General features: G+C 45.2%; 1 protein-coding gene across 5 annotated transcripts; it reads left to right on the top strand.

The window, feature by feature from the left end:
• The first annotated feature begins 906 nt into the window (after nt 1-906).
• On the top strand, nt 907-11,609 carry CARD9 (caspase recruitment domain family member 9). 5 transcript variants are annotated; one of them, XM_009665718.2, is made up of 13 exons: nt 907-1,080; nt 2,617-2,837; nt 3,957-4,094; nt 4,545-4,870; nt 5,327-5,506; nt 5,708-5,857; nt 6,338-6,463; nt 6,583-6,774; nt 7,326-7,367; nt 8,004-8,052; nt 9,035-9,105; nt 9,959-10,041; nt 10,921-11,609. In XM_009665718.2, exons 2-13 carry the CDS (start codon nt 2,657-2,659, stop codon nt 11,015-11,017), a joined length of 1,635 nt encoding a protein of 544 aa, XP_009664013.1. In that variant the 5' UTR covers nt 907-1,080; nt 2,617-2,656; the 3' UTR covers nt 11,018-11,609. The 5 variants fall into 5 exon arrangements, with proteins under 5 accessions (XP_009664013.1, XP_068770572.1, XP_068770576.1 ...); XM_068914471.1 differs by having other exon boundaries at nt 5,705-5,857; XM_068914472.1 differs by lacking the exon at nt 907-1,080 and adding an exon at nt 2,124-2,536 and having other exon boundaries at nt 5,705-5,857; nt 10,921-11,169.

Genomic DNA, 11,609 nt, shown 5'->3' with positions numbered 1-11,609 from the left:
GAGGCATTGTATCTTTTTTTAGTATAAAGCTAATTTAATGACTAATAAGAAGCACAGGGTTGTAGGATCTCTGAGCATCTCTGTCCCATTCCTAATGACAACCATGGAGAAAACTCTCTAGAAGCTTAGAAACTAGAACAAAGAGTAGAGTGGGAAGCTAATGGGAAGATGTGTCATGCTGCCATGGTATCGGCATGTACATTCTCAAGACTTTTTTAAAGCAGGCTGTTAGTGAGTTCTTGTTGCAGCTACAATTCTAGGACTGTGGGAAGGGGTGGAGGCAGTCAAAGGTATGTTGATGCTTAAGATTGTCACAACGCTGCTTGCTGTACTGCTCCTTCAATTACTCTAGAGCCATAGCGTGTAATTTGGGAATCGTGGGTTATGTTCCTTGCTTTGCCAAGACTTGACTCCCTTTCCTTCAAAATACGGAGTTGTCATAATCATGCTTGAAGCCTAAGGACGTCCAAAGTTGGAGACATCACTGCAGAAGTCATCCCTTCCAGCTGAAAATCTAAATCTCTAAATCAAGAGAGAGTTCTTGCTGCCACCTGCATTCCTGTTCCAGATGTTGCATTAACTGCTGAAAGACTGATCTTGAAGGGCTACTTCTAAGTAGTACTTCTCGGTGGCTTGTTTTGTCCCCTGAAATCAGCTGGACAGAGCTGTGACTGCCTGTGCCTGTGACTTAAACTCATGCTAGTTTTTCTAACCACTATGGAAGGAAGCTTTCCTGACCCTGGCAATATGGATTGGAAAGCCAAGGCAGAGTGGAAGATCGCTGCATATGTAATACTGCTGAGCTGCAGTGATAACAGCTAGGGTTTTTTCTCCTCCCCCAGCACCCCTTCTGGCTTCCCCTTTTTTTTTTTTTTTTTCCCTTTCAGTCTCAGAGTATAGCTGAGTAGCTTCCCCTTTTCTCTTTCTCTCGGCTGGTTTTGCTCCTAGAATGATCTTTGATCTAGCCAGAATATAAAGGGAAACTGCAGGAAAGGCAAAGGTTTTTCTCTGAGATGGGACACACGAGTGTTGCTGTATGAGGACAGCGAGACAAGAAGGCTTTTGACTGCACAGGCCCAGGTTGGTCCATGTAATGCAGAATGGCTTGTATTTACAGAGATGAACTTTTGATTTTACAGCTCTGGGGGAAGGGTGTGGTATTTACCAAGAGAGGACTGCGTTTCTGCTTGCAATCTGCTGGGACTGGCTTGCTGTCAGGCAGAGCAAGCTATTTTTTTCCATGATAAGTAACAAGTAGTTTTGTGTCAGTCCGGCCCGTTGAATCTATCTGACCACATGACATGTAACAAGTAAGCGCTGAAGATGTTGGGAATTTTTGCCTGTGCAGGAGCAGAGAAACAAATAGAGGTTTGAGGTGACCTCAGAGAGATGCAGTGAGATGTGTGTGTAAAATCCCAGCCCCTGTGTAGCTGCTGTTGGTCAGAACGGTGTGGGGTTCTTTTTCCCCCAAAAAACAAAAGGAACAAAAACATGAATGTTAAGGTTACTGGCAGCCTTCCTGAGCCACTGGAAATGATACGGTTACTGCAGTCAACGAATATGCATGATATGAGCGTGGTAATTAAGGACTGGTGTTTCAGAAGTTACTCATTATAAAACAGTCTAGACACAAAGGGACAAAGAAATAATTCTTCTAGTTGCTTATTGTGATAGACAGACCGATTTCAGACAAAGAAGCTTGGGTAAAGAAGCATAGGGTTTTCTGCGTTTCTTTTTATCTCTGTACTTTGTGGCCGAGAAGGAGTAGTTTTTCTGACTGTGATTAATAGAGGGCTCTTGTTGGGGGGCCGGTATGTGGCAACCAGTAACCTCATGGGCAGCTGCTGCTGGGCAGCACTGTAATAAGCTCTCACCAAATAAATACGCAGATGTACTCTCCATCAACGGGAATGCTTACACGGTTTCCCGGCGCATCTGTGTTTCACAGTCACGCATGTGGTATGTGTGAGCATAAACTGCTGTAGTTGCACATGCGAAACCTGATGTGGTGGGTATGAGAGGCAGCTGACCTTGTGGTTGCCTGATTAAGTAACAGTGCGTGATTTACACCACCGTATTTAAAATATAAACTGTACACAACTGTGTCCCCCTTCTTCACACATGGACAAGGACAGCATTTAGAAAAACAGCTTTTTATGATTACAGCTGAATGCAGTTAAGGCTATTGCCATTGGTGGTTTTCACTGAACCTTTTGGATGCATGGATGCTCTGTTTAGCGACTGTGTGGCTGGACAGGCTACTTGGCTCTCCCAGGTCTTGTGCGATGGAGGAAGAAGAGCGTGAACCTTTTGGAAGGCAGAGGCAACAGTTAATGCGAATTTTACGCTCGCTCTCCCTCACGTATGTGTGAGCAGCATCGGTGCTAGCCCCACTGGTGCTAATATCACCAGTCTAGTAGTACACTGTTCTTGCGGTTCGTTGTATCACCGTGTTCCACAAGTAATTTGCGAGCGCTGAGTTGGAGACCGTGTGGGAGACGTACTCCTATATCTAAAAGACGCTTTACCATTCTCAGTAAGTTAACGTACTTGGTTGCTCCTCCAGCACCATGCTACTCCAGGAGGCTTAAAGTCTGGTTTTGTTTTGTTTTCAAGGAAGGACAACACAGCTTGCTAATATTTGTCACTTGCCAACATGTTGGAAGAAGACGATGAGACGTGTTGGAATAACCTGGAGAACTTCCGTGTGAAGCTGATCTCTGTGATAGAACCTTCCCGTATAACACCATATCTTCGCCAGTGCCAAGTGATTAGCCATGATGATGAAGAACAAATTCTTAATGACCCCAGCCTGGTCATGCGCAAACGGAAAGCAGGTGGGTGAAGTGCAACAACCTTTGACTCCCTGGACAACAAGGTCTCTTGGCTCTGGGCAGTGGGTTGGAACACAGATTCTAATGCACTGGGCCTGAAGAAAACAGTCATTTTTGATTTATTATCTGCCTGTATTCAAACTGTTGTTGGCAGTGCTGTGCAGCCTCTTTCCCCAGCACATCGTTGCAGGGGAGAGGAGAAATGGAGGTGACTCTATCGAGGCATGCCTGAGCTATGTAAAGGTGATAGGAGCATAGAGGATGAGTAGCCATTTAATATTCTTGAACTCTAGATCAGCATAAGGGAGTTGCTTTGGTCTGACCCACTGGGCTATTCTTATGTAGTAGTCTGGAGGGAGTGGAAATTCCAATATTTCCGAGATTAATTCAGCATTTATTGTCCCTTGATCTTATCTACTGGCATTTTGAATGCTGGCAAAAAATGTAAGTAAATTCTTCATGACTGTTTCTGTAGAGTCCTGGCCTTGTTTTAACTAGAGAGAACGATGAGATTCACTATGCTACCAGCACACCTGTTGCATTGCTAACACTTACTGATAAATTACTGAAGGCCATAGCGAAAGATTTATTTTTCCTATCGGATTGGGAAACTGTGGAAAACAAGAGAGATGCACTCTGTGTTTGATTTGGGATGGAGTATTTCTAAACAGAATAGGGAATTGAGTTCAAAGTTTTTTTAGTCCAGGCTCTCTTAGGCCTGTCTCTGCTGCCTGTTTATTCGTGTATGCTAGTGGCTCCTTTCTCCTATATTCACTTCTGATATTTGGGAGCAGAACCTTGAGCTGCAGAAATTGTTGCAGTGTATCATTTTAACCCACCTCTTCTGTAGCCTTCAGCAGGATAACATAAAGTGTCCTTCTGTAATCTGCTTTTTGCACTTACTGTAGCAGGAGCTAGGTACAAGGGTTAATTGATAACTGTTCCTCCACAGTTAAAATACTCTTGTATAATTACTTGGCAAATGACTTAGGATTTGCCTGGGAATTTGATTCCAGAAACTTTAATCTGCATGTGGGGGGAAGGTAAAACAACGTCTTGTTCTCTTAGAAATGAGTAGAGATAAACAGATGAATAGAAAAAAGCCTGTTGCTATTATTTCAGGTGTTCTTCTGGACATTCTTCAGCGGACAGGACACAAAGGCTTTGAGGCATTTCTTGAGAGTCTTGAGCTTTATTATCCACAACTGTATAAGAAAATAACTGGCAAGGACCCCAGCAGGGTATTCTCTATGATTATAGGTAATGCTCGAGTTATGAAAAACAACTATTCATTTGACGTTGTTCTGTGGCTTAAGGGGAAATTCACCTCCGCTTCTCCCTCTCCCCAGCTCAGGTGAGCAGAGTTCCCTGTGTGTTTGAGAAGGGTTCGGGTTAACTGGTAAGAACTGCCCCTAGCAGCATCGTAGGCTGGACCTGGGAGGACCTGGAGGAGGAAGTAGGAAGGACTGTTTCTTCCTTGTGCCTGTTGTTCTGTCAGTGATGTTGAGATGTTAACAGAGGAGGGGCAGGGGCGAGACAGCATGGACAGTTTGGTCATGTGTCCTCAGGGCTTTGCCTGCTTGTGTGTGCCCTGAGGGGAGCCTGTGATGAGCCCCAGCTGCAGGGATAAGTTTGGGGGCGGGGGGCTGTGCTGTGTGTGTTTGGGGGAGCAGGCAGGACAGCACTGGCTGACGCCTGCCCACCTAACAGACACTGCTGGGGAATCCGGCCTAAGCCAGCTCCTGATGAACGAGATCACAAAGCTGCAGAGCGCCATGCAGGAGGAGCGGCGAAAGGCCCAGGAGCTCGCCATGTGGCTGCGCACCAAAGAGGACACGATCAGAGAGATGTGGGTGAGGGACAGCCTGCTGCAGAAGCACCAGGAGCGGGCACAGAAGATGAAGGAGGAGAGAGACAGCCTGAGCAAAGAGCTGCGGAAGTGCAAAGATGAGAACTACAACCTGGCAATGAGCTACGCCAAGCAAAGCGAGGAGAAGAGTGCTGCCCTCATGAAAAACCGGGACCTGCTCCTAGAGGTCACTTACGCTTTCCTTGAGCTTCCCCCTTCTTACCTGATCCCTGGGAGGCCATGCTGTGCACCTGACTTAGCTTTGCCCCAGGATGGTCTGGACCAGTCCAGCATGGGGTACCGTACGTATTCTCTAGCAGGTGGCATCTCTCTGTGGCCCTTAGCTGAGCCCTGTAGGCCCTTGTATTACAAGCTGGCTGGGAAAAATTAACAAGCTTCCCCCTCAATCAGGACTGGGCCCTTTTGCCAGGGTGGTACAGGAGCAGCATGCTGTTGTACCCGTTCAGCACACAGACAGGACTCCAGTCCCCAGAGCACCAAACTCCCAGAGGAGAACAGGATGGGGCAGGAACTTGCCCCTGTGTTTGTCTGGGGAATGGAGTGAGATTTCTGCCACGAGAGAACTGCCTTTGCAGGCTAGAATTTTCTCCTTGTTACTGATAAGCTCTGAACCTTCTTGTAGATTGATCACTTGAAGCACAGCCTCATGAAGGCTGAGGATGACTGCAAACTGGAGAGGAAGCACACAATGAAACTGAAGCATGCTATAGAGCAGCGCCCAAGCCACGAGGTGATGTGGGAGATCCAGCAGGAGAAGGAGTTGCTTTTGGCCAAGAATCAGGAGCTGGAGAACACTCTCCAGGTTGGTGGGGGATGGTTGGATATGGGCTTCTGAGATGCAATCATCTGTAGCAGCCAGGGCAATGACGGGGCCACAGTGAAGATCATGCGGGTCAGCTATGGCCCTCTTCTCTCAAGTCAAATGGAGCATGTAGGACTGTGGGGGGAAAGTTAACATGGAGTTAGCTGGTCGCTTTATCTCAGTTTCTTCTTTGTCCAGCAGGTTGCCAGGGAACAGAATTTGGAGAACAGCCTCTCCAAGGAGGTTCTGGAGAATGACTGCAGCCAGATGCTAGAAAAACACCAGGAGCTGATGAACACCATTTACAGCCTTCGTAAGGAGCTGCGGCGAGCCGAGGTGCTCCAAGACAAAGTACGCAGTGCGGGAAAAATTCCTGCTGGAGGGCAAGGGATTAGATAGGCAGATGAAGCACCTGCAATAACAGCTGCTGTCCTGCCTATGGAGCAGAGGAGTCGCTCAGCGGCAGTCCCTGCTACTCCTACTCTATTGCTCATGATATCGTTTGAGGAGAAAGGCACACTACTATTTTAGTATTCTCTCTCTGTACCATTAGCAATGTCACCTGTTGATGCTGTGTCTGTCAATAGTCCATGCCCCAGCTTGGAGCGGGGTGGGAGCTTTTATTACGATTAGCTGTTCAGGTACGTATAAATCCATCATGTCAGCGGTCCTCCTAGTCATCTTGACCAGCCTTCTGGTTGGCCTTGTTCCTGGCTGAACTTTAGCATTGCATGGAGGTCTGGCTGTAGCATTCTCTGGCACAGAACAGAAGAGGGGAGCGTATATCCCTGACTTGCACCACACAGGGTGTTTTTGATCTTGTCTCAATAGCACGCGGAGGAAAAAGAGATGCTTGAGCTACAGTGCATGTCTCTGAGGAAGGACTCTCAGATGTACAAGAAGCGGATTGAAGCTGTCTTGCAACAGATGGAGGAAGTGGCTTCAGAAAGAGACCAGGTGATAAAATACTCTTCTGGGAGTTGCTCCTTCCTGGATCACTGCTTGAAGCAAGCAGATATTGTAACTCTGAATGTACTGTCGTGTGACACGCCATGATATATTGCCCCTTATGCCAGGCACTCCTGACCCGAGAGCAGTTCTATACGCAGTACTCCAAGAATCTGGTTGAGAGGGATGCTTACCGGAAGCAGATTCGGGAGCTGGGGGAGCGATGTGATGAAATGCAACTGCAGTTGTTCCAAAAGGAGAGTCAGTTACTGGCTACTGAAGCCAAGCTGAAAAGGTTGCAAATGGAGCTACCGACACCGGTATGTCTGTGGGAATGTTACGTGTACGAAGGGTTGAAAAGTTGAGTAGAGACTTAGAACGTGGCTCGTTCGAGGCCTCCAAACCTAACATTGTCTAGAACAAGTTTGAATTCAGCAAGTGGCAGCCAGCTGCTTGCGTAGCTATTTGCACGGAAATGCTATCTAGGAAAATGAAAGACACGATGGTTCCTATTGGCTCACCCTGGTTTCAGGCAGGGATAGGCTGGACTGATGCAAGCTGAGGCCTTTCTTGGTTGTGTTTGGAGTGTGTCCAAAGATGATGAGGGGATCCTCAGCTACCAAAGAGTGAACTCTAAATAGAGACCACATATGAGCCGTTTGGGTTAAACTGGAGCAGGCTGGGAGGGTACGAAAGTTCCTGGGGCTTTTAATTATCATGGCATTTTGTGTGCTTTCTCCAAGTGGTCAGACAGGACTGTGGGAGGGAGGAAGTCTACACTTCTGTTTCTAGCTTTCAGTCTCCTGTATATCCCTGACTGCCACTTCCTTGCTTGTAAGAAATGATTAAATTACTGGCTTTCTTATTTCAGACTTCTGACCTGGATGACACCTCCCCCAGAAATTCCCAGGAAGTGAGTAGGGTGCCTTGTTTACCTTGAGCTTCTGGGATGATTTTGGATTCCTCAGCTGTGCTAAGTTTCCCAAATAGTAGCAGTTTTCAGTTCACAGCTCAGTTTTGTTTCAGTGGCACCAAAAAGTATAGAGGCAGCAAAGCAGAACAGTGATAGACTCTCCCAGTGTCATGAGATTTCTAAGTGCAGGTATGCAGTTATGGCATTTGTCAGCCAAATTTGTGAATTCTGAGCCTTTTAGGGGAATTGAATGATTCTGAGTTTTTTCTAACTGTCTCTCTTGCAGGAGGACAGGCAAAAATAACTATCGCTATTACGCAAGGGAGATCTGTAGTAAAGACTTCTTACTTAGTGTATAATTTCGTCATGGAAGTGATTGTCACGTTGTCTGGAAGCCAGAAGTATAAACGAGGCCAAAAGGAACTGGATACATTCATGGAGAATAAATCCATGAGTAGTTCCGTAACTTCTGGCTCAAAAAGTCCCCTGTTTTGCTGACAGCAAGATATACTAGTGAAAGATTTGTTCTGGACATGTCCTGTTTCTTACACTGCTGCCTAAGCATCTGTTCCTAGCTACTGACCAAGACAGGATAGGGAGCAGTTCTCATGTTCTTGCTTTGTTTCTGTCCCATAGCTTATTCTTCATGGTCATCTAGATGAAGATACACAGCCGACTAATAAACGTAAGGCTTTTGTTGGGAAAACATGAAGTAGAATTTCTGAGAGCATGGTCCAGTGTTTCAAAAGGAGGGGAAAAGACATGCCTGCTTTTCATTTTTTTAGTGAGGAATAAGTCCCTGTGGTCTAAGTTTTGGAGGTAGTCTGTCTGGGGACTCGGCTTCAACTGGATGACGTGGCTTTCTCCAGGGTTTTTTCTTTCCCCTCCTCCCTTTAATGTTGCAGGTTATTTTCACAAAAGCAGAACCATGTAATTAACACTGAAACTGGTTCTGTTTTTGTGGCATCCCCAGTGGAAATGATTCAGCAGTGAGGAGAAATTAACAGGTCCTCTCAGAGCTTGAAATCCTCTTTGCAAACATGTTGAGAAAGGAAGGAAACTAGCACAGTAGAAGAAACTCTTTCTGATCTCCTGAAAGGATCTATTAAGATGGGGGATTTGTTACAAAGGTTAAACGACACTGTTCCAAAGTCTTTCATTGTTCTAGTCCCACTCAGTTCAAAATCAAGTATCCACAGTACCTCATCAGTATATGATGAGTTCCACTAAAATATGGTCTGATGTAACATATCTCGATAGGCACAACTTAGTTGTGGGGGAACAATTTGTGGTTAGAATCATGATTAACGTGAATTCTCCTGGTCCAACATGATTGGCTCTCTGATGATGCTAAGCAGAGGTGCTGCTTTGTCAAGGTTCATTTTGCTCATGATTAGGCAGAAACTAGAAAGTTGGTGTCTCTAAGCCTGATGGAAGTCCATCATCCTAAGCAAGATTCAGGGGTCAAGTAAAATGAACAGTAACTCTCGTGCACTGATCGCAGGACTGAATCCTGAACGTTTTGAGGTTTGGTTTCAGTTCTGCCATTGACTCTGTGTAGCATTGGATAGCTGCTAAATTATAGCTGTTGCTATTTGACAAACTGGTGGAGGGAGAAGTTACGCAAGGATAATTGTAACTAAATTTGTGATTTTTCTTTCTCTTAGAAGATTACCCGGAAGGACAAAACCAGCAGTTTAGCACTCAAGAGAGCAGTCGGCCTGCAGAGTCATCCCGAGTAAGAGAATCTTTGTGGGCTCTTCTTTATTCTGACTGGAGTTTGTGATGCTCTTGAATGCTCTTGTTAGTGATGGACTTACCACGTTTGAGAAACATGGAAGCAGCTACTGCTGCTTTTCCAGGAAAGCTGAGAGTTTCATGCAAAATTCACCCTCCAAAAGGGGTGAGCTCTGAACAGTGGAACGCTCGTCTTCCAGTTATTTTTCCCCTGTCCCTGGAAACCTGTTCTAATTACTTTTGGGCCTTTATCACCGAGTGTGATATTTTTCAGTTTAACAGTCTGCAGTATTACTGTTGGTCCAGGAAACAGAATTCCAGATTTACAAATTGGAGGGAACGCAGAAAGGTGAAACTCATTGTGTGAAACAGGGATATATTACAGTCCTGCACATATAATAGTGGACAACCTAGAAATGAACACACCGTACTTCATTTTGCAGGCCCAGGGAGATGTAAGAAGCCAGCAATAGACACTGTAGGGCTTTCCTAGACTTGCTACAGTTTTGGCTGTAAACAGCTCTTCTTTGTCATTTGAAGGCACAGGTTCCTTTTTTTTTTTCTTTTCTTCCTTGATTTTAAATGTAAAATGATTCAGGACACAACGAAGTCTGAGAGTAGAAATCACCAAGCTTCTTTGGGTGGTCTGTAACTGTATGCTCCTCTGGCCCTTTTCCCTTCCTCACCAGTGTACCTGAGCCTTACCCTGAAGAGGCCAGGTACAGTAGACCAGCCTCAATGCCTGTTAAGTGCCTGTAAAGTGCTCTTTACAGAGCAGACTTCCACTACGTGATGCTACTGTCAATTCTGATCTTCATGTGAATTTGGTTCATGTTTGTTTGGATTTGTTCCAGTTCAAAGAGTGTGGCTCAGCCAGCGAGGACTTGGCAGAAAAGGAACGGAGGAGGATGAAGGACTGCTTTGAGCGTTACCAAAGGTCTGGCCTTTAGTAAGCAGAACTAATTTAGACATACCTGTGTGACTGACTAACTGATTAGTTTGTTGAGCATATTTCCTCTTTTCTGTCCTTCCCCGGTCCCCAAGCTTGGTTCATAGAGGACATAACTCTATTACAGTTCTTATCTTACAGCTCATGCTTCTAGCTGAAATGGTTGAGATTCCTCTGTTTTAGTTCCAGCAGCAGCTAAGAGGGAAACAATCACATTTTCACTGAACTGTGCAGATGGTTCCACAGCATTGTGATAGGGGGCTGCAAAGAATTGTTAGTTTAATAAATGTGGCAGGTTTCTCTTATGCAAGTGAAATCCATCTGACGTGCTGCTGACATCCAAGACCGTGCTCCTATTACTGTGAATGGGAGCAGATTTTCACCCTCAGTCCTCTTCAAACGCTCTTGTTTCGGGGCCCGTTTCCCAAATGTCTAGTGTCTTCACTGAGTGCTAGCTTCATGGAGATTGACAGCAGTAAGAACCTTGTAAGAGAGAGACCTGAGTTTTTGTATTAGCTAGAAAGGCTCGTGATGGTACTTGTAAACAGCTCTTTGATTCTTGACAATACTAATTTTATTAAATAAGGAACTTTGGTTAGGATTTCTTGCTGCCGTCAGCTGAACAAAAAGCAAGATATAAAAGAAAGTCTTCATCAGTTTAGACTAATTATGTTTACCCAGTACTTGCTTCCAGTCACAGTTTACTTTGGTTGTGCAAGTAAAACAGTCATGTTTGATTAACCCCTAAGTGGCTTGATACTTTAATTGGAGTTTAGTGGGGAAGTTCAATACATAATTCAAATGCCACTTGTTTGTGGGGGGCAGGGGGAAATCTTCTAAAAATGATATATCTAGTCTTGTTTTCAGAAAAAGGGCAATGCGAAGGGTACCGAAGAACAGACCCCATGAAGCAGACTGGGAAAACACCACCGGCAGCGACAACACGGACACTGAAGGCTCCTAAGAGCAGGACCGGACCGGAAAGGGGAACAGCGGGGCGTGCTGGGGGCTGCAACGCACCTATCCCTATTTCTGTCCCTTCACAGGGGCTGCTTAGATTTTAAAACCATCTACCCAAGCATCATCATTTAAAAAAAAAAAAAAAAGTTGAAGGCTTTTGATAGAACTGTATTATTATTATTATTATTATTATTTTTTAATCTCCACCACAGATGCGTGCTGCATATTCTCAACAAACTTGACAGGTTCGCATCTCCCATGCAGAAGTTTATGCTCACTTAGAAATGGAGTAATGCAAGAGGCATGCAGCATATAAATAAATGAGATTTAAGTATTGGAGGACCCAACGAGTAGGAGACTGTGTGAGTGCATAGTACTAGTTCTGTTTCTGGAAAAAAGCTCAGGTATCTTATCTATCAATTGCCTTGTATTCCAAGCTACTATAATGCAGAAGGAAAGGGGGTGAGGGAGTCAGTTTAGAGAACTGTAAGAAGCCTTTATTTGTGGCAAGAAAAGGGTGTTTCAAATCCACGTTAGAGGTTGTATTCATAACTATCATTCACCTCCCCGTTTTGCTAATTAAAGGATAGCGCAAC

Source organism: Struthio camelus, chromosome 20 (assembly GCF_040807025.1).
Source record: "Struthio camelus isolate bStrCam1 chromosome 20, bStrCam1.hap1, whole genome shotgun sequence".
Taxonomy (NCBI): domain Eukaryota; kingdom Metazoa; phylum Chordata; class Aves; order Struthioniformes; family Struthionidae; genus Struthio; species Struthio camelus.
The sequence above is the reverse complement of the archived record's forward strand: the minus strand, read 5'-3'. Positions and strand labels throughout refer to the sequence as shown.